The sequence below is a fragment of the Bos indicus x Bos taurus genome, chromosome 11, assembly GCF_003369695.1.
Source record: "Bos indicus x Bos taurus breed Angus x Brahman F1 hybrid chromosome 11, Bos_hybrid_MaternalHap_v2.0, whole genome shotgun sequence".
Taxonomy (NCBI): domain Eukaryota; kingdom Metazoa; phylum Chordata; class Mammalia; order Artiodactyla; family Bovidae; genus Bos; species Bos indicus x Bos taurus.
The window spans coordinates 70,868,210-70,889,249 of NC_040086.1; the positions used below are offsets into that span (position 1 = coordinate 70,868,210).

The 21,040-nt window shown below is 48.3% G+C and overlaps 1 protein-coding gene across 1 annotated transcript in view; it reads right to left on the reverse strand.

Moving 5' to 3' along the window:
- Positions 1-21,040, reverse strand: part of PLB1 (phospholipase B1) — a 102,909-nt gene that overhangs the window by 70,073 nt on the left and 11,796 nt on the right. Inside the window, exons 8-15 of the mRNA XM_027554461.1 lie at positions 12,677-12,739; positions 11,855-11,934; positions 10,861-10,936; positions 9,812-9,916; positions 8,692-8,748; positions 3,313-3,384; positions 2,444-2,518; positions 163-226 (exon numbers count right to left, since the gene is read on the reverse strand). Coding sequence (XP_027410262.1) covers positions 163-226; positions 2,444-2,518; positions 3,313-3,384; positions 8,692-8,748; positions 9,812-9,916; positions 10,861-10,936; positions 11,855-11,934; positions 12,677-12,739 — 592 coding nt within the window. The remainder of the gene's footprint in view (positions 1-162; positions 227-2,443; positions 2,519-3,312; positions 3,385-8,691; positions 8,749-9,811; positions 9,917-10,860; positions 10,937-11,854; positions 11,935-12,676; positions 12,740-21,040) is intronic.

Sequence of the window (21,040 nt, forward strand, 5' to 3'; positions counted from 1 at the left end):
AAATACAGGCATGAACTTACAAGTACACACACAGAGCTGGATGGCCTTGAAAACCTCTCAGGTGTATCTCAGATTGTGGGGATTGACATCCTAAGGCTACTCTTACTGTGATGGGTTTAGACCTCACATGAGTTTACAAATCACTGGACTTGAGCCGTGTACCTGAGGTGGGAACCGTGTCAGAGGGATCCTTGTCAGAGCACCTGATTTCCACTCCATCTCTCACCTGAAAGGAGACACAAGGAGAAATAATAAGAAATGGTTCTTCCATGTAAGAAACTGGGTGAAAAGTATGCCTCTACTGGGGAGATACCACTTAATACAGAAACCCAGGCATCTTTTAGGAGTTGTCCCTCTCCTTCAACACTCACACCGAGTGTCCACAAAACCCCTTCCAGCTGCTCCCAGGCCTGCCCCTCTTCTCTAGTCCCACAGCCTAATTTCAGGCTTCATCACTTCTTTCTAAAATATGGCTGTATTCTTCAGCATCGTTGCTGCTGGCCTGTAGGCTTCCTCCTTAGCCTTCTGAATCCATTCAGAGGACTCTTTTTCTCTCAACATAAAAATCACTCCCTTGCCCAAATTCTCAGTGAAATCAGGAATTTTTGTCTGTTTGATTCTTGTGTTTCCAGAGCCTATAACACTGCACAGTAGAAGCTCAGTAAATGCTTGTTGGTTAAATAAGCATGTTTCTACTCTGTACTAACAGCAGCATAGTCCATCCTCCTTGGTATGGCCTAGGAGGCCCTCGACGTTCCAAACCGCCCACCTAGCTCTCTGTCCCCTCCGTGTCTCTGCCCCATGCCCACCTCTGCCCTTTCTTTCCTCTTCCCTCTCCCTGTTTCCCTTCTCCCACCCACCTACCTGGCTGTGCCTTATCACCCCCAAGGCTGAGGTTGTGGGAGCCCTGGGGAAGCCTTCTCGGCTCCCTCCTGTCATGTGCTGTCCAGCTGTGTTCTCAGAATACCCATGGAAACCTCACAGCACTTGGTACATTGTGCTGCCACTGCTGGCTGACCCCGCTAGACTATTTGTATCTTTATCTCCTATACCTGGTCTTCATCCACCCACTCATTCAGCTGACAGTGACGAGATACTTGCCCTGAGCCCCTGCCCTCACAGAGCCTGCATGCCAGTGGTACACGGCTGGTATTCAGTAAGTGTATCCTGAAGGGCTGTATTGCTCCCTCTTATATAAAACTCATGGCCCGGTAGATACTGTTAAATGTGCATTATACTTTATAACTTATTACCATTTAACACTTCTATGAAGTAGGATGATGACTCTCATCATTTACCAGATTTGAAAAACCAAGGCACAGAGCGGTTGAGTACTTTGCCTGCTGACACAGAGCCAGTAATAGGAAGAGTCTGGATTTGAAGCCAGAGCCCACTCGCTCAACTCACTGAGCCATACTGACTCTTAGATGTATCCTTGTTGCTGCGATGTTAGTGAGAAAGTGTGGGATGAGTTGATAAATCAAGTCTTGCACACTGTTATCTCTGGGGCTTTGCGATGCAGGCCCTGGCCATCAGCTTTGCCTTCACCACTCAGAGCAAACTGCACCCTCTTTTATCCATAGGGAGACAGGGGCGGAGCTAGGACTGAATTCATCTCAACCCACATTGGTCCCCGGTCCTCTGAGAAGGAGGATGACAGCCTTCAAGTGTTTCTTGTGTCCACAGAGGACTGTGGAGTGCCCTATCTAATCTCAACAGGAAGTATTAGAAAAAGACTCATGAGATAAGTCATAAGGAAGACGTGAATGAGTGTGAGGCGGCCCCTAAGGGGTGGCTGACGGCTGCGGACTTCCATGTTGACTGCTTTCAGATCTCACCCCATTTCCCTGTCTTTTCTTGACTTTCTCTTCAGATTAAGGGCTCGGATGAGTCTAAAAGGACTTGTCAGAGATTTGAGGAGAGTGAAGATTTTTAGGGCTTCCCAGGTGGCGCTAGTGGTAAAGGACCTGCCTGCCAATGCGTGAGACATAAGAGACATGGGTTCAATCCCTGGACTGGGAAGATCCCCTGGAGGAGGAAATGGCAACCCACTTCTGTATTCTTGCCTAGGAAATCCCATGGACAGAGGAGACTGGTGGCCTATGGTCCATAGGGTCACAAAGAGTCGGACATGACTGAGCACAATCATATACAAAGATTCTTGCCTCACATCAAAATAGACAGGAAGCTGGCAGCACTGAGCCCCCAGCATACCCAGTGAAGCCACGGGACGCTGGTTGCCAAGATCATTTTAAAGATGGAGTTGGAGGGCAGCCCTGCTTCAAGCACCTAGGGGACACCCACACACGTGTTCCTTCACCCTCTCCAGCCTGCCCCCAGGGGTCCAGGACATAAAGAACCCCTCGGAAGCTTCTAAAGACTCATCAGGCGGCTGCCCCTGGTTCATTTGCATGTTTGTCAATCATAGAACACCTCTCCGTACCTCAGTCTTCACCTGGGGCTTTAGCATCCTGGGCAGATAGTTGCTGTTCCTGTAGGTGAACAGATAGGGATTCTCCTGCAGAGAAAGATAATGTATTGTAACCATGATCCAAGAATCCATATCCTTGAACCATCAGGTCTCATCATCCAGCAATGCCTTTGGCCAGTTTGAAGCATTCATACCATCCTTTAAATGATGAGAAAAACCATTCTCTGGCTTTTCTTCTCTGTACTGCCCACTAGTTCCCTGCAGGAGTTCATTAACACTTTGAAATTTCCCATTTGCTACAGTCAGCATCTCTTGCTCTCTATCTGAGGTTCGTGCCACCAGACGCAGTAGCTATATTTCCATGAAAAGAGAACTTAAAGTTTCCTGAGAGCCAAGGCCAATAGAAAAATGTGATGAATTGCATAGTTCTTACAGTCCAGTAACAAAAAACTTACCAATTCATCAAGAAAGCCAAAAATTTGACCAGCATTACGTGATAAGAGGAATTCTACTCATTTACGTTGTCATTTTAAAAATTAATTTATTAATCAACATTAATTCTACACCTACTATACACTAAGCACATATTTAAGACACCCATCTTGGCATCTGGGGCCAGGTGAGCTGTGGCTTTGTTCCTATGCCCTGCATAGGTATGGAAGGGGCCTGAGTTCTATTAAAACAGTTCTCCTGGCCCACAGGTATAAACCTTAGGTATGCCCAGGCCCAGAAGAACAGATCCATGACTCTAATGGGGCTAATGTCTCATCCAGGTGAGACCCACTTTCACAGCAAAGCCCACTTCTTTATGACCCCGCCATTCTTCCCAACTCAGTAGGAGATCCGCCCCCCCACCTCCGCCCCCTCCAGTCCTTGCCTACCTGGGAGGGACATGTCAGAGGCCTTCTCTCTTTTGCACTGAACGGTTCATCTTTCTGTCCTGCTGGTTGCATCTGGAATAGAAGGTAATATTTAGAACAGCAAAGTCTTACACAGGTGGCAGCATCCTAGGGTACCACTGAGAGAGGCTCATTCGCCCTGTGTTTCTCAGAGTGTGACCCTGGGCGGGCAGCATCAGCTGGGAACACATTAGAAATGCCACTTCCCAGCCCCCAGCCCTGGGGTGGGGCCCAGCTCCCTGTGTTTTATCAAGTCCTCCAGGGATTCTGATGTCCGCTCAAGCTGAATTCCACTGCGGGAGAGGAAACACCAATGCCCAGCCCACTGCTCCTATTTCAGGGAGACTGAACACCAGAGAGAACTGAACACCATCTAGTCAAAGCTATGGTTTTTCCAATAGTCACGTATGGATGTGAGAGTTGAGCCATAAAGAAGGCAGAGCACCAAAGAATCGATGATTTCAAACTGTGATGCTAGAGAAGACTCTTGAGAGTCCCTTCAGCAGCAAGGAGATCAAACCAGTAAATCCTAAAGGAAATCAACCCTGAAGACTCATAGGAAGCACTGATGCTGAAGCTTCAATACTTTGGCCACCTGGTGTGAGGAGCCGACTTATCAGAAAAGACCCTGATGCTGGGAAAGAGTGAGGGAAAGAGGAGAAGGGGGTGACGGAGGATGAGATGATTGGATGGCATCATCAACTCAATGGACATGAGTCTGAGCAAACTCAGGGAGACAGTGAAGGACAGGGAAGCCTGGCATGTTGCAGTCCATGGGGTCGCAGAGTCGGACATGACTGAGCGACTGAACAACAACTTGAGTTCCATTGCAGGAGAGGAACCACCGATTCCCAGCCCACTGTTATGACAGGGAAACTGAACACCAGAGAGACTGAACTGACACGAGGACCTGGGTGTCCAGATCAAGTCGAATCACTCTCATGCAGGCTTCCTGACCTTCCAGCAGCTGGTTATTTGTTCTGCTTGACTTCCTGTACCCCGTCCTTGCTGCCCTGCTGCTGCCTGGCTCCCTGATTACATTTCCCTCTGAGAGGAGAATAGGAATGGGAAGGAAAGGCAAATACACGGTGTAAAACAGCAGGGAATGAATGAAACCCTTGGTCACCTGGCAAGCCCCGTGTTCCTACCTGGGACACAGAGGTGCAGGGGCATGGGGCACAGCACGGCCCCATGCTAACAACCAGAGAAAGTGTCTGCATTTCAGGAACAGTGATAGTGGTATCAGCACTGATAGAGACAGCTACTTAAATGATGACTGAAGCCTATCTGACATAGCAAAAAGCGACGTAGCGAAAAGTGTGTGGTGTATCCACAGGGAGAGCAGCGGAGGATCCACTCGGGGAAATTCACTGGAGGGAAGATGAGAAAATGAAGGCAGTTGGAGAATTCAATGGAGGAGGAATTTTAAGCTCCTCCTGTTATTTTAAAATGTTCACGGTACCTTTGTAAGGGACTTCCCAGGTGGCACGAGTGGTAAAGATCTTGACTGCTAATGAAGGTAGATGTAAAAGACATGGGTTTGATCCCTGGGTCGGGAAGATTTTCTGGAAGAGGGTACAGTTACCCACTCCAGTATTCTTTCCTGGAGAATCCCATGGACAGAGAACCTGGCAGGCTACAGTTCAAAGGGTCGCAAAGAGTCAGAGATGACTGAAGCAACTTAGAATGCACACACACACACATATATACCTTTGTAAACACTTAAGAGAAAAATGCAGTGGCTTTGAGAGATCGTAGATTTTCTCTTGCCCGCACTTCTACTACTTGGAAACCTCGTGTTTGCTGCCATCACTGCTGCCCCAAGGGGCTGGGCTCCTAGGGCACCCCAGCCTGCTACTCCCTCCCCAGGGACCCCGATAAGGGACATGAGAGACAGTAGACTGTGGGACGGACTCCCCTGTCTGGCTCAGTCATGGGCTCTGCCATCTTGCAAGAGCCTTTTAGACTCCTCAGCAGTATCTTATCCTAGCATCTGTGCCCAGTGAATAGGAAAGAACTTTACCCTTCTTGGGATTGGCTTGTCACCCAAACGGACCAGGTCAGATAAAAGGGTGTAATTAACCTTTTGGCAAAGGAGTGGCAACCTTTCACTCAGGGGCTGGAGGAAGAACAGGGCTCCTCAGCTCCTTTCAGTTTTATTCTGATGGTGGACACTTCTAAGTATGGGAGTCCCAACCATAAGGTTCAGGACTGCTCTGAAAGGAAGTGTTCAGTGGGCCTGGCTTGGTGGCCTGAACTCAAACTGGCCTGATTTCTCCAATCTTTCAAGAATTTAATCAATGATAGAATCTGGAAAGAAACACTGAGAAAACCACATCATGATTATTTTAGTCAAATGGATATCACAGAGCCTAATTTTTTTAAGGACTCCAAAGGAAGATTCATAGGTTTTCTCAATAAACCCATCTGCATGAATAATCTTGTCCTAAATGTCTCTTTGGAAGGAATGATACTAAAGCTGAAACTCCAGTACTTTGGCCACCTCATGCGAAGAGTTGACTCATTGGAAAAGACCCTGATGCTGGGAGGGATTGGGGGCAGGAGGAGAAGGGGACGACAGAGGATGAGATGGCTGGATGGCATCACTGACTCAATGGATGTGAGTCTGAGTGAACTCCGGGAGTTGGTGATGGACAGGGAGGCCTGGTGTGCTGTGATTCATGGGGTCACAAAGAGTCGGACACGACTGAGTGACTGAACTGAACTGAACTGAAATGTCTCTTTATCCATCACCTACATCCTTCCTGCTGCCATTAATTCCTTTTACACCTGCTCTGGCCTCATTTCCATCCTCAGGATGGAAAATGACTTGCTCCATCAAAAGGACACTCGTGTGTCCCTCCACCCACCACCCCACACTGCACACACACGCACGCACTCCAGGGACACTGATGCTGGTCTCTGCTCTTGGTCGCCCTTCAGTACTTTCATCGCTTGCGTCTCCTGTGCGTTGGCTTCCCTGCCCCCACGATGAACTGGAGTGTGGGAGGCGCAGGGGGATGACCTCAGACATGCTCTTGAGACTCCCACTCCACTGGGAGCCATTCCCCAGCCTTCTTGCTCTGCCCTGAGATTCTAACACTAGCACAGGGCTTGGCATAAGGTGGGGGTCCGTGGCCACTGGATCTGGCAACTGAGCCCCCACAGGTGGGTCTCGTCAACACTACTGTTGTATAAGAATTATCAGAATTTACCGGGGAGGCAGGAAGGGCCTGGGAATGAATTACATCCCAAACACAAATCCTCCTCTGCTTTGTGTCAGGAGCTCAACTTCCATCTGAGTGGTTCATTCAGCTAGGATGGTGCTAGGTGTGTGGGGTTTTCCTTTACCAACTCTCAGAGCTCACACCCATCCTGAGCTCAGCCAGGGGAGCAGACAACACGTGGTTGGCTCAGCCAGCCCCACTGTTGTGTCCTGGGGCGAGGCCAAGGAGAGAAACGATAGAATCCGGGCCTCTGTGGTCATAGCAATTCTGCTGGCTCCTCTCTGCTCCCCAAGCAAGAGGGTGGCCCTCTCTAGGGCCTCTGTGGGTCTGCAGATCTGGCCATGATGGACAAAACTGGCTTTGACAACTCTGTGGTCTCGGTGGGGTCCAACACAGCAGAGAGGCACAGAGGTAGAGGAAGGGAGGCTCGTGGTCTCCCCATGTCCCTGGGAGGACACAGGGGAGAACCCAAGGGAGAATGCTCCTGTATTTTCCAAGGCCTTCTGAGGCTGGCCAGGAGAGAAAATGGGGCCCAGAAAGACCACGTGATGCACCTCAAGAAACAACCAAAAGCACAGCCGGACCCGAACCTAGGTTTTCTGGCTTGTTAGCCGGTGCCCTTTCCTGAAACCTGTTACTGCCCTGATTTCTCATAAATAACCCCAGGCCTGCAGGCACTGTCGGTGTGTTCTGGCAGCTGTGCTTGCTCTGGGAGTGAGATGGTGTGATAGCCTGTCATTTCACCCCAGAGGAAGAAGGGCACAGACCTTCCTGGGGATACACTTCTCTCCTAGTGACAGCTCCAGGAAGCGTGAGGCCTCTCGCTGGGAAATGGTTACTGTTTGGGCTGGGCAGGTAACTGCCCAACTAGGAAAGCCATCTCCACCTCAAAGCCCCGGGACACCAACTAGGTCCCAGTCCCTGGTCTTGAATGCGAGACCTTCTGTTCCCCTCTGGGCTCCTGGGGAGGAGAGAGGTTTGGCTGAGCTTAAAGCATCAGCTCTCCTCCCCCAGAGAGAGGACAGGGGAGGGCAGCCTGTGCAGGACCAGTCACTTTCCTTGGCCCTTCACAGGAGATCAGCAGCAAAGTGGTTTTCCGGGGAATATCTCGCCCAGGGGTCAGGCCCACTAAAAAGGGTCCTCATCCAAAGAAATCAAATGCTTCCTCTGAAGGCTGGTGTGACTCCATGGACCCGGGCTGCCTGGGCCGGCCCTGCCCCTCCCTGTCTCATTGGCTACCACACATCCAACTGCAGCTGCTCATGGACTCAGCACAGCACCCCAGTCGTGGAGATGGAGAGAAAAATTTTTCTAATTCAAGGAAGAAGAAAACCACGTTTCTGTCTTGGGAATTCTAAAAATAAGACAGCTTGGATGGGGAAAAAAGTAAATGGCAAAATCAGGTCTCTGTCTGGTGTCCTGGAGAGGCTCAGAGTCTTGACAGAACATTCCATCCATCGACGAATCCCAGACAGCCCTGGGGGAAACTTCAGAGTCTGGAGAAAGCCTGTCCCAGTCAGAGGAGGAAGGGTCACTGTAGTGAGTACTCGCCGCGGGCCGGGAGGGAGGGAGCCACAGGCTCACCATGTGTCGGCTCAGCGGTTTTGCAGAAAGGGAGCTGAGACCCTAGGTTTGCACGCCCGCCCGTGAGAGCTTTGAGCCCAGGTCTTCGTCAGTCTCGAGTCTGCGCTCACCCCAGGCACCACCCTGGGCCCTGGGCACCACATGACAGTCCTTAAGTGTGAAGTGAGGGAAACCCAGACCCACTGGCTACGTGAGCCTGATCCCTAGTGCCTGACTCCCAGTGAAGTCTCCCAGACAGACTCCAGGGAGGTGTCCCTGCCTCCAGGAAGAGCGGAACTGAGGCTTTCCAGGGAGCCCTGCTCACTGTCAGGGCTACAGCCCAGCTTCTGGGAAGAGGAGGGGAAGCTCCCAGGGGTCCCAGCTGGGCCATCACTAGGTGTGGGAGGGACCCCTGGTGGCCCAGAATCACCATCATCCTGGAGTCCTCGTGGTTCCTGCAGCCCCTCCAGCAGCGAGTGGGCAGGCCGGGCGCAGTGACAGAGTCCTGCCCCTCCTTCCACAGAACAAACCCCAGGTTATCAGTGCAGCGCCGGGACCCCCAGCCACTCACCATGCTGTTCCAGAGAGTCAAGCCGAGAGCGGTGGGATCCTGGAATGGCTGCTCCCCCTGAAAGAGAACCAGAGGAAGAGCCCTGTGTGCCCCGAGGGATGGGATAGCCCTGCCACACACTCTTGAAGCTCTCCCGGCAGAGATGGGGGGCCCCTGATGCACCTCGATCCTTCATGCTTCCCCATTAAGAATGGTGGGAACTTAGAGGACTGCTGTCTGGGGTCAGGGCTGGGAGGTGAGGGCCTGGAGAGGCGGGTTACACGCCTGGCTGCTACTTGTCATCGTGGGGTTGTACACACTGAACTAACGAGCAGAAGGAGCAGGTGGCACAGAAGTGATTCAGGTGTGGTCTGAGTAGGAGGGGGATGGGAACTAATATTCCTCCTCCTCCTCTTTCTAAACCACTATTTAAACATGACAGAAGTCCCGGAGGGACACAGTGACTCCAGGAAACAGAAACCTAGAGCCTGGCGGGAGAACGGCCCCAGATGCACGGTGCTAAAGCCCCAGAGGCATCAGAGACCTTGCGGAGCTGAGCGCGCCTGGACCCACCACAGCGCTTGTGGTCGCGGGCCTCCTGGGGTGAGAGGCATGTGTCCAGTGACCTGGGTGAGGAAGCAACTAGAATCATCCTCCCTTGTAAGGATGGGTGTGGAGGAGCCTGCAGAGAGAGGAGTGTGGCGTGGTGCCTGGAAATTCCACCTTGAATAGTCACCGTGGCTGAGAGATACGGAAGGCTTCCACACACCAGGCGCTGTTCGAAGTTCCTCACACCTATTTACTCACCCCTGACAACCACCCTAAAGGAGGGACTACTCACAATGGCCCTGACATCCCAGGTGAGGAGCCAAAGCAAAGAGAGTTCAGACAACTTGCCCACGGTCACAGAGGAAGCCCATTCCAGAGCTGGAAGCTGTCTGTGTGAAGTCCATGCTCTTTATCTCCAGGCTGCTCTGACTCTCGGAACCCACCTCACAGGGTCAGCCAGCCCCACGGGGAAATGGGCCCCAGAGTATAAGAGAAAACTGCAGCATTTCCCCTGAGACTGCACGTCCTGGGCTGGGTCTCCTGTGGAGGAGAGGGCGGGGGCAGGAGAGGGTGTGGGCCGGGCCTCACTCACTGAGGTTGGCGGCAGGGCTCTCTCGTAGAAGAAAGGCTGGAAGACGACTGCGAAGGACTCCTGCTCGTTGTACTTGCTGGAGGCCAGGAGACGTTCCCAAGTTTCCTGAAGAAAGGAGTACCGTCAAGGCTCAGCCTGCCCCAACCTCCCATCGTCCCAGCAAGGAGCTCCCAGCAAGTCCCTCACCCCTGCCCCGGTCACAATGACCCACCCATGCTGGTCTGATTTGTATGCTGTTTGGAAGCTCCTCTCATCTCATATTTTGGGGCCCTATGATTGACTAAATTGGGTTTTCATTCTTCTCTGAAGTGCTAGAATCAGGTTATAGCAGAGTTAGACCTGAAATATATTCTCTGAGAGCTCAGGAAGTGTACAGCTGCCAGCACATAGCTAGGGCCCCCATGCTCTCTTCAAGGGCTGAGTTCTGTAGAGGGATATGCTATGACCCCCGTCAGAAACTGTCCCTTCCTGAGTGAGTTAAGTGCCACACAGCTTCACAGATATAATTTTCTTCTTAGATTAAAAATCATCGTGGTAACGTGTATCAGTGGGAGCTGTGCTTTGTGCTGTTTGCTGGTGGGGATGAAGGCTTCTGCTGAGCCACCCACACTGTCATGGGGTCTCTGCTGTAAGCTAGATACACATCTTCAGGGGCTATTGTCCCTGACTATAGTCTGGGGCACAAGCCTAATCTGGGCAAACTAGCTCAGCAGCCACAGTATAAGTGGTAATGATGACCAAACGATCTCGGAGTGATCTCCAAAGTTCTTCAGCATCTTTAACTGTAGGTACCACCACCACCCTCGCACTTCCATCTACTCTCCCCCCAGAAACCAGTACTGTAGTCCCCACTTTACATCCAGGAAAATCATGTCACCACCCGGAAGTGACCCAAGAGGAGTTGCTGCCTTCGGTTCCTGACTCTCAGTCCCGACTTCAGCAGGTGGGGTCCCACCTCAGCAAGCTGGCACCCTCATTGTTCCTACACCTCTGTTTTTATGACCACCCTCCCCTGTGAGCCAGCAGCCAGTGTCTCAGGGTGGGCTCACCTGGTAAGTCCACTGGGTCACAACACTGCTCAGCCGCGAGGTCTCCCCTGAGCACCTGCAGGGCTGGGCCGTGGGGCTGCAGGTTAAAACAAGCCAGAAGTGAGTGTGGATGCAGTGCTGGGACCATCCAGGCAGCCCCTTGGGGAAAGATGAGGATGCGGGGACTGGGAGCTGCTTAGGGAGCAGGGAAGGGATGAGGTGGGGGTCTCAGAGGGTCCAGGAAAAAGAAGGAAGTAAGGAAAGAAGAAAGGGAGGATGGGAGGGACACACTGGGGAGAAAAAGAGCACATTATGGAGACATCTCCTGATGCCTCCCTCCCTCCCCTAGAGGCCCACCTCCTCTCCTTCCTTCCCCTACTCTAAAACCCTCTCCCTTCTTCCTCTTCAAATGCCCCTTTCCTCTCCTTTCCATCACCACCACCTCCAGCCATCCCTGTCCTGACTTTATCCACGTGAACTTCTTTTCTGGGTTCAGTTCAGTTGCTCAGTCATGTCCGACTCTTTGCAACTCCATGGACTGTAGTACTATCCATCACCAAGGACATCATGAAGGATATCTTTTCTGGGTACAAGGCCAGAAATCTCAAAATTTAGGTTCAGAAAGTTTAAATTCTCTGAAACATCTCAGAAATATATGGGGATCAAGTTGTATGAAAATAAAATCCACTTAGGCTAAATTGTCTCTCCAATGTCCTGAAGTAACACGTCTTGGCTTCTGGATGTTTTGCCCAAGCTGTTTTGTAAACTCTCAAGTCATTCTGGTGGGAGGAGGGCACCTGGCGCCACGTCAACCAGAGTGACTATTTCATTCCTTAACTCAGGCCCCTCCTGCAGCCCAACTCTGCCCCCACCGGCTGTGTGATCACACACACGTCCCCTAGCCTCTCTCCAACTCCATCCCTTGGATCAGTTAATGCACGTGAAGTGCCTCACACAGTGCCTGGCACATGGCACCAAGCCGCAAATGCTGGTCCCCTTCCACTTCCCTTTTTACCTAAGCAGAGTCTTCTGATGCCAGTGTGAGCCCCTCAGAGCCTCAGAGAGATCGACTAGGTTCACAAATGCTTTGGGGACCTAGGGGGATACAAGGGAAAAGATGAACATTTGCAGAGTCAGGGTCACGGCTCCATGGCCTTTCTGGAACCCTTGGTTTGAGCTTAGTTTGGGGTCCAGTTGAGCACGTTAGGCCTCTCTTTGTTAAATAGGTAGGCCCTTTGGGAGATGGTTGGTAGGGTTTGGTTCAAAGCTTTTAGCCCTGCCGCTGTGCCATCATCCCCCATGGTGGGCAGGGCGCCTCCCCACCACAGTATGGACAGGGCAGCAAGACCTGGTGATAATAGGACTGTAGCCTCTCTTCTTCTCCCAGAGCTCCCCTGGGGTTTCCAAGATATGCAGTGCTCTCACTGGTCACTTAGTGGAGCTCTGAGGGTTCTCAAGGTCCCTCCAGGCCATCATCCCCCTAGACGCAGTCAGAGCCAGTCCTCAGGAAATAGCAGGTCACCAAGAACCCAGGGGAGAAATGGCCTATATCCTTCCTCCTCTCCAGAGGTCCCTCAGGAATATCCTTTGCAAGAGTAAACAGTTCTATATCTGATCCGTTTATCATCAAAAGGGCAAGAAGCCTGGCTCTTCCAATGCCTTCCCTTTCTCTGGGGTCTTGGACTTCTTCTTGGGAGTCTGTTTCCCCTCCCATTGGAGGCCATTTAAAGAAAACCTGAACCCCACCAACCCGCAGAAGGGCAGCTTCTCTTGGCTGCTACAGGCACCTGTGACGGAGTTCTGGGTGCCTGGGCCCACAGAGCTGGGGGACCCTCACCTCCTGGTGCAAGTAGTCCAGCGTCCTGGTCAGCTGGTCCATGCTGCTCATCACGTGACTTTGCTATGGAAGGAGAAATGTGCTAAATGTGGGTGGGACGAGATGCCCAGGCTCATACCGGCCTGTCTCTTGCTTTCCCCAACCACCTCCACCCACCTCGATGGGCCTGATAGTGACAAAGGCCCTGTCTAGATCCCAGTCTCCCACAGACAGGTGTAGAGTTCCCAGAGCTTCCTAGGTTGTTGTTGTTTTTTTTTTTGGTCCATTCTCTGACTTCCCCAACACATCACTCACCACCAGGAAAAGTGTCATGTCAGGGAAGAGCAAGCCCAAATCAAGGCAATTAGAAAGCTGACATTTGGGACAGGAGACCAGACTTACTCCCAAAGGCTGATGGAATCACTTTGACCTGAAGAAAATCAGGTATAGAGCGGGGACATAATTACGCTTGGATTTAAGGACACGGAAGGTCCTCCAAACTTCTCCATGGCACTCTTAGCAGACCTCCCCCTACCACATCCACCCCAAGAAAAGGACTCCTGTCACTGACTATTTAAAGACACTTCCTGCCCACCCAATTCCTTTTGTGTAATGAAAATAAGCAAATAAGAGCACTTCAAAAAAAACAGCCATGGTTTATGTTTTTGGTGTAAAAACAAAACAGAAGTAAACTTTTCAACAAGACAATCTTCTCAGCTGCCTGCAAACCTGACGTCCCCTGAGGCAAAGTGGCTCAGAGGTAGACAAATCATGCCTTGCAGGCACTGACTCTGGAGACAGCTGTCAATCACTCAGGCTGGGACTGCGTGGAGGGCAGTCTCCCCCATCCTGTGCCTCTGCTTCAGTGCAAGGCTATCCCCTGCTAGCCAGTCCCACCCATGCTGCTGCCATCAGTTCAGTTCAGTTCAGTTCAGTTGCTCAGTCGTGTCTAACTCTTTGCGACCCCATGAATCGCAGCACGCCAGGCCTCCCTGTCCATCACCAACTCCCGGAGTTCACCCAGACTCACGTCCATTGAGCCAGTGATGCCATCTAGCCATTTCATCCTCTGTCGTCCCCTTCTCCTCCTGCCCCCAATCCCTCCCAGCATCAGAGTCTTTTCCAATGAGTCAACTGTTCACATGAGGTGGCCAAAGTACTGGAGTTTCAGCTTTAGCATCATTCCTTCCAAAGAAATCCCAGGGCTGATCTCCTTCAGAATGGACTAGTTGGATCTCCTTGCAGTCCAAGGGACTCTCAAGAGTCTTCTCCAACACCACAGTTCAAAATCATCAATTCTTTGGCGCTCAGCCTTCTTCACAGTCCAACTCTCACATCCATACATGACCACAGGAAAAACCATAGCCTTGACTAGACGAACCTTTGTTGGCAAAGTAATGTCTCTGCTTTTGAATATGCTGTCTAGGTTGGTCATAACTTTCTTTCCAAGGAGTAACCGTCTTTTAATTTCATGGCTGCAGTCACCATCTGCAGTGATTTTGGAGCCCAGAAAAATAAAGTCTGACACTGTTTCCACTGTTTCCCCATCTATTTCCCATGAAGTGATGGGACCAGATGCCATGATCTTTGTTTCCTGAATGTTGAGCTTTAAGCCAACTTTTTCACTCTCCACTTTCACTTTCATCAAGAAGCTTTTGAGTTCCTCTTCACTTTCTGCCATAAGGGTAGTGTCATCTGCATATCTGAGGTTATTGATATTTTTCCCGGCAATCTTGATTCCAGCTTGTGTTTCTTCCAGTCCAGCGTTTCTCATGATGTACTCTGCATATAAGTTAAATAAACAGGGTGACAATATACAGCCTTGACGTACTCCTTTTCCTATTTGGAACCAGTCTGTTGTCCCATGTCCAGTTCTAACTGTTGCTTCCTGACCTGCATACAGGTTTCTCAAGAGGCAGATCAGGTGGTCTGGTATTCCCATCTCTTTCAGAATTTTCCACAGTTTATTGTGATCCACACAGTCAAAGGCTTTGGCATAGTCAGTAAAGCAGAAATAGATGTTTTTCTGGAACTCTCTTGCTTTTTCCATGATCCAGCAGATGTTGGCAATTTGATCTCTGGTTCCTCTGCCTTTTCTAAAACCAGCTTGAACATCAGGAAGTTCACGGTTCACACATTGCTAAAGCCTGGCTTGGAGAAGTTTGAGCATTACTTTACTAGCATGTGAGATGAGTGCAATTGTGTGGTAGTTTGAGCATTCTTCGGCATTGCCTTTCTTTGGGATTGGAATGAAAACTGACCTTTTTCAGTCCTGTGGCCACTGCTGAGTTTTCCAAATTTGCTGGCATATTGAGTGCAGCACTTTCACAGCATCATCTTCCAGGATTTGAAATAGCTCAACTGGAATTTCATCACCTCCACTAGCTTTGTTCGTAGTGATGCTTTCTAAGGCCCACTTGACTTCACATTCCAGGATGTCTGGCTCTAGGTCAGTGATCACAGCATAGTGATTATCTGGGTCGTGACGATCTTTTTTGTACAGTTCTTCTGTGTATTCTTGCCATCTCTTCTCAATATCTTCTGCTTCTGTTAGGTCCATACCATTTCTGTCCTTTATCGAGTGCATCTTTGCATGAAATGTTCCCTTGGTATCTCTAATTTTCTTGAAGAGATCTCTAGTCTTTCCCATACTGTTGTTTTCCTCTATTTCTTTGCATTTATCGCTGAAGAAGGCTTTCTTATCTCTTCTTGCTGTTCTTTGGAACTCTGCATTCAGATGCTTATATCTTTCCTTTTCTCCTTTGCTTTTCACTTCTCTTCTTTTCACAGCTATTTGTAAGGCCTCCCCAGATAGCCATTTTGCTTTTTCGCATTTCTTTTCCATGAGGATCGTCTTGATTCCTGTCTCCTGTACAATGTCACGAACCTCATTCCATAGTTCATCAGGCACTCTATCAGATATAAGCCCTTAAATCTATTTCTCACTTCCACTGTATAATCATAAGGGATATGATTTAGGTCATACCTGAATGGTCTAGTGGTTTTCCCTACTTTCTTCAATTTAAGTCTGAATTTGGCAATAAGGAGTTCATGATCTGAGCCATAGTCAGCTGCTGCCATAGCCAGCAATAAAGCCTTCTGTCTCATTTTTTTTCTCTCCCTGAGCATGACATTCAGCATCACACTTTCCCTTCTAAAGAGGCATGGGAAGTCTGTCGAGAAACGGCCTCACTTCCCCTCTGGACCATACTCAGGGCATCCCTCTTCCCTTGGGGAGTCCCTGCATGGTTCTCCTTGGACTGCAAACTCTGCTTTAGAAAATTCTTGGTCAAGGTGCCTATTCACTGCTGCAGAGTGAGCTGGGGCCCACCTAGGCTTTCCAAGTGCTGAACAGTTGCCCCTGGGGCACCAACTGTCCCTGTTCTTTAGTGGAAGACAGGATACTCCTATAAAATGTCCCTTGCCTATGATATCACATATGATAAACTTCTCCATAAGTTGAAATCAGGAAAAAGTTTACTTCTTCAAATGCATGTGTGCTAAGTCATTTCAGTTGTGTCCAACTCCTTGCAATCCTAGGGACTGTAGCCCATTAGGCTCCTCTGTCTATGGGATTCTCCAGCAAGAATACTGGAGTGGATTGCCATGAAGATCTCCAGGGGATCTTCCTGACCCAGGGATCGAACCCCACATCTCTTATGTCTCCTGCATTGGCAGGAGGGTTCTTTACCACTAGCGCCACTTGGGAAGCCCTGTTTCTTCAAATGAACTTGCATATTTCCACTGATATCTTTTGCCCCTAGAATCAGAAGAACGCTCTATTATCAAATATGTGCCTGCAACCAGACAACTTTTTCTAACAAATTATTTCCCTGGGATTCATTCCGAGAAGTAAGATTATTTAGCCAAAAGGCACAAACACTTTTAGATTTCCTGAGTCATACTGCCAGTGTGTGCCCTCCAAAATGTTGACATCCATTTCCAAAGAATAAGTGAGTGTATTTTTGAAACCAAGGGTTGTTATCCATTAGATACGTTAAACTGTAACTTGCTTAGTAAATAATGAACTTTAATCTGCTTTCACTGATCAAGCTCTCTTTAATTGTTTTTACAATAACTTGTATGTCTTCCAAGCATGATGTAGCTTAAACAATGAGATGATTGCCCAAGTTGTTTTTCAGGAATTTGGAGTCAACTGTTCACTGGCTCGAGCTCCAACTGAATAATGGTTGAGACCTCCAAATGGGCATGTGTTGAGTGTTCCATTGGTGACCTTTTGATATCAGAAGACCCTGAACTCCACCTTGAGAACAGGCCGACACAGCCTTTTTCTGAACACGTGTCCCATGAATAAGCAGGTATTAACAGCTTGGTTGCACCTGTGCAGAACTACAATTCCCTCACCTTTTTCTTCTCTCCGGTCACCTTTCTCCCACACTCCCCATGCCTCAGATCACCCTGTCTCTATCCCATAAATGTCCCGAGGTAGATGCGAGAATTGTTCTCCCACCTCCTCGCTTGGCTGCCTGGTGAATAAATCCTTTCTCTCTGCAAACCTTGGTGTCCCAGGGCTGCTGTGCATGGGGCAAACAAACTGGATTCAGGAGCAAATTCTTGCAGTGTAAGTCTTCATCTTTTTCCCTTCTCCTCTCTCTTATTCTGATTTTTTTCTTACTCCCTACATTTAGACTTTAACTGGAGAGCAGTAAGTAAGAGTCCAGACCCTAAAATCATCCCTGTGTCACTGCTCTGAGCCAGGTCACCAGCTGCCTCTGAAGCACCTACCTCTGAATAGCTGGACGCACCACAGCAGGCCTGAGGCAGCACTGTCACCATCTAATGAGTGACTCCTCATCATCTTCCTCTTACAACTCTGGTCTTAAGAGCCCCCTAAAAAGCAAATGTGGACCCAGGCCCTTGTCTATTCCCCATGAAAGGAGCCCCAAGGCCTCTTATAGGAGGAAAATTCCAGGTCCTAAGTAGGATAGGAACATATGTTTACAATTTCTCCTTAACAGTAAAATACCTTTATTTCATATGAACTATTTTAGGGAACCTGATGTATGTATGTTGCCAGTAAAGGTAGAACTGCTTTGATGTCAGGTGGAAGCCAGAGCCCACAGTCTCAGAGTACCTCCTGCAACTCCTGAGACTGCAGAACAACCCCTCATGGAGAGGCCACTGGGGATGCAAACTGCTGGGTAAGAGCTTCTCAGATGGTGGTTCTGGGTCAGCTGTGGCCAGAGGCACCACCAGGAAGACTAGGATGTGAGGGGTGGGTCTGTGCTGCAGAAGCAAGACTGGAGGAAATGAAGGGAGGAAGCAGCCAACCCAGGCCAAGGAGGCTGAGAGCCAGGCCTATGAGCCACGAGGTCCTTTGGGGGGCAATGGCAGTGGAGGTGGGATTTATTCTAGGCTCAAAAGCCTTGGTGGTCTTGGTGCAAAACACAAATCAAGATAGAAGAAAAAATGCAACGAAGTGGGAATTTAAGTGAATGCTAGTAAACATTGCTGCAGTGAGCTCACTTTACAGAGATTAAGTCACTGGTGTGTAGCCATTTAGAAACCAGAGGTGAGGCACGATTACTTTTGTCGTACGTTTACAGCCAATTAAAAGTGTGAGGTTCTAAGTGTGAACAAACTTAATCCATATGTATCAACACGACTAGATCTTGAGGGAATTTCACACATTGACAAAAAAGAGTCATTAGGTTGGTAACAGTGTTGGGAAGGTTGTAGAGAATGGGTGCGCTCAGACATTGGTGAGAATACGTGATATTGTGATTTATAATACAGAGTATATATTTGGTCTTTGTCCCTTTTTATGGCACAGAGTTTATTAAACCATTGGAATTTCCTAAGTGATGAGAGCATAAAAGTGTGTTTTGCTATGCTAATGAGGTGACTTTTGGACTACACCTAAGGACAGGGGCTGGTTGCCAGGAGAATCGACCCTGTGGCTAGAGAGTTGGAACTTAAGTTTCCTCCCCCACCCAACCCCCTACATGGGGCTGAAAGTTGAATCAACTGCCATTGGTCAATGACTTAGTCAATCATCATATTATATAATGAAACCTCCATAAAAGCCCAAAAGGATAGGTTCAGAGAGCTTCCCAGTTGGTGACCACCTGGATGTGCTGGGAGAGTGGCCCAGCTGGAGAGGGCATGGAGGGTCCTGGCTCTTTCCCCATACCTTGCCCAGTGTATCCCTTCCATCTGGCTGATCCTGAGTTATGTCCTTTTATAATAAACCAATAACCCAATAAGTAAAATGTTTCCCTGGGTTCTGAGAGCCACTCAAGAAAACTAACTGAACTCAAGGAGGGGTTTGCTGGAATCTCCAATCTATAGCCAGCTAGGCAGAAGCTCAGATGATGACCTGGACTTGGGACTGGCATCTGAAATGTCGGGTGGGGGGCAGTCTTGGAGGACTGGGCCCTTAGCCTGTGGGATCTGATGCTATCTCTAGGTAGATCGTGTCAGAATTGAGTTGAATTGTAGGACATCCCGCTGGTATCTGAGAACTGCTTATTGGTATGGAAAACCCCCTTACATGCTGGCATTGGTCCCAAGATATTAGACTATAAATGGGTTTGGCTCCTTTGGAGGGCAATTAGGTAGTCCTTTAAGATTTCAAGTGTACGTATCTGATGACCAGCAATTCTCTGTTTAAGAATCTACTCAAGGCACTTCTCTTAAAACTGCCTTGATCATGACCCATGGTGTGAGGTATATTTCACATCACAACCCAGTACATACATATCTATATATAAATGAAACAAAAATAATCACAAGCCAATAAACTCTACATGCAATAAACTCTAGTATTTTATAGTTGATTCTATTCTATTTTTTATAATTTTTGGTTATAATGTTTTAAACTGATTTTTGACCTATTAATATACTTCAATCTACAATTCGAAATATAATTACACTATAATTGAATACAATGAAATATAATCACTGTATTTAGAAAAACATTATGTTCAAGTAAATGAACAAGATTGTTTACAATAGTGAAAAACTAGAAACACCTAAATGGTCACCAATATAGAAATAGCAAAATAAAATCTGGTAAACATACACTATGGGATATTGTTTAGCAATTAAAGGAATAAATTTAATCTATAAGTATCATAATGACTAGATCTCAAAAATATTTAGTGAAAAAAATTGTTCAATAGTAGATACAATATAACACTATTTATATTAAACCTCTCTCATATACACATGCATAAAGGAATACTAGGGATTACAGATGTGCAAAATACTTGGGAGAAAAAAGTGAGAGGATCAGAGGTGCTGGCTAAAGAATATTTTAGCTTTAACTGTAATGCTTCATTTTTAAAAGGAGAAAGCATCTGTGCCCTACTTGTGTAGTTAGAAATTAAAAAAGTAAATAATACATAAATGGACACATGCACACAGGAATATATTGTGTACATATTTAAGAATAAATGTAATGTATTGAAGGAATAAATACATGAAAGAATGCAAGCGTCCATGCAGCAATGCTTGAACCCGAGATAAAATGTATGGAAGAAATCACGAATGAGTGTAAGTGTTAATGAATACATTCAAATATTTAAAAAGTCAAATGCTAGCATGAACAACTCATCATAAATACCATAATATATGCCTGCATGTAAGAAGAAAGAGTGAAGTTATGCATGAATAGATAACTGATGGATGGATGAATGGATGCATGAGTGGATATACAGAGGAATACAGCAATGCCTAATCGCTTGTTTGAGCATTCAATGCATGAATGTGTAAATTCATGAGTACATGCTGGTTTGCGTGATGGCCTAAGTGGAGGGTGCCAAGAATAAACAGATAATGTAAATTTCACTTGCCATGGGAGAAGACAGAAGCTAAGTAGAACAAGATTCAAGATCTGCATGCCCAGCATCACTAAAGGAAGTGGAGTTTTGACGGTAGGCTGGGATTCGTGGAGCATTTGGAAGAAGGCACGGGTATGTGTTTGGGAGAGGGGCACAGAAAATAAGAGGACAGCACCCAAGAAACTTCACCCTTGCTTGTGCCAGGGCCTGGTGGAGGCCCTGGAAGGTGGCTGAAAGGACAGCGGGCAGGCACTTGAACTGTCGTGAGTGGTGGGGCCATCCTGGAGGCAAGCAGGCTCCTGAAGAATCATCTGTGTGCCGTTAATGTCACCATAGCTAACCCTTTCACCTTCAACTGATCCTAACCTAAACACTCTTCAATAAAGATGTAAGTCACAGTCAGTCACCTACATAAAATATTTTAAAAGTCACATATTTCATATCCCATTCCTGGGAATGCCAAAGAGCCTTGACAATATAGTCAACCTATATGAACAACTCGACAACTTTCCTTTAAAACTGGAGGTCACAGTAAACTAGTTAAGAGGCAATGCCCAAAGTACAGATCCTGCTTTAACTC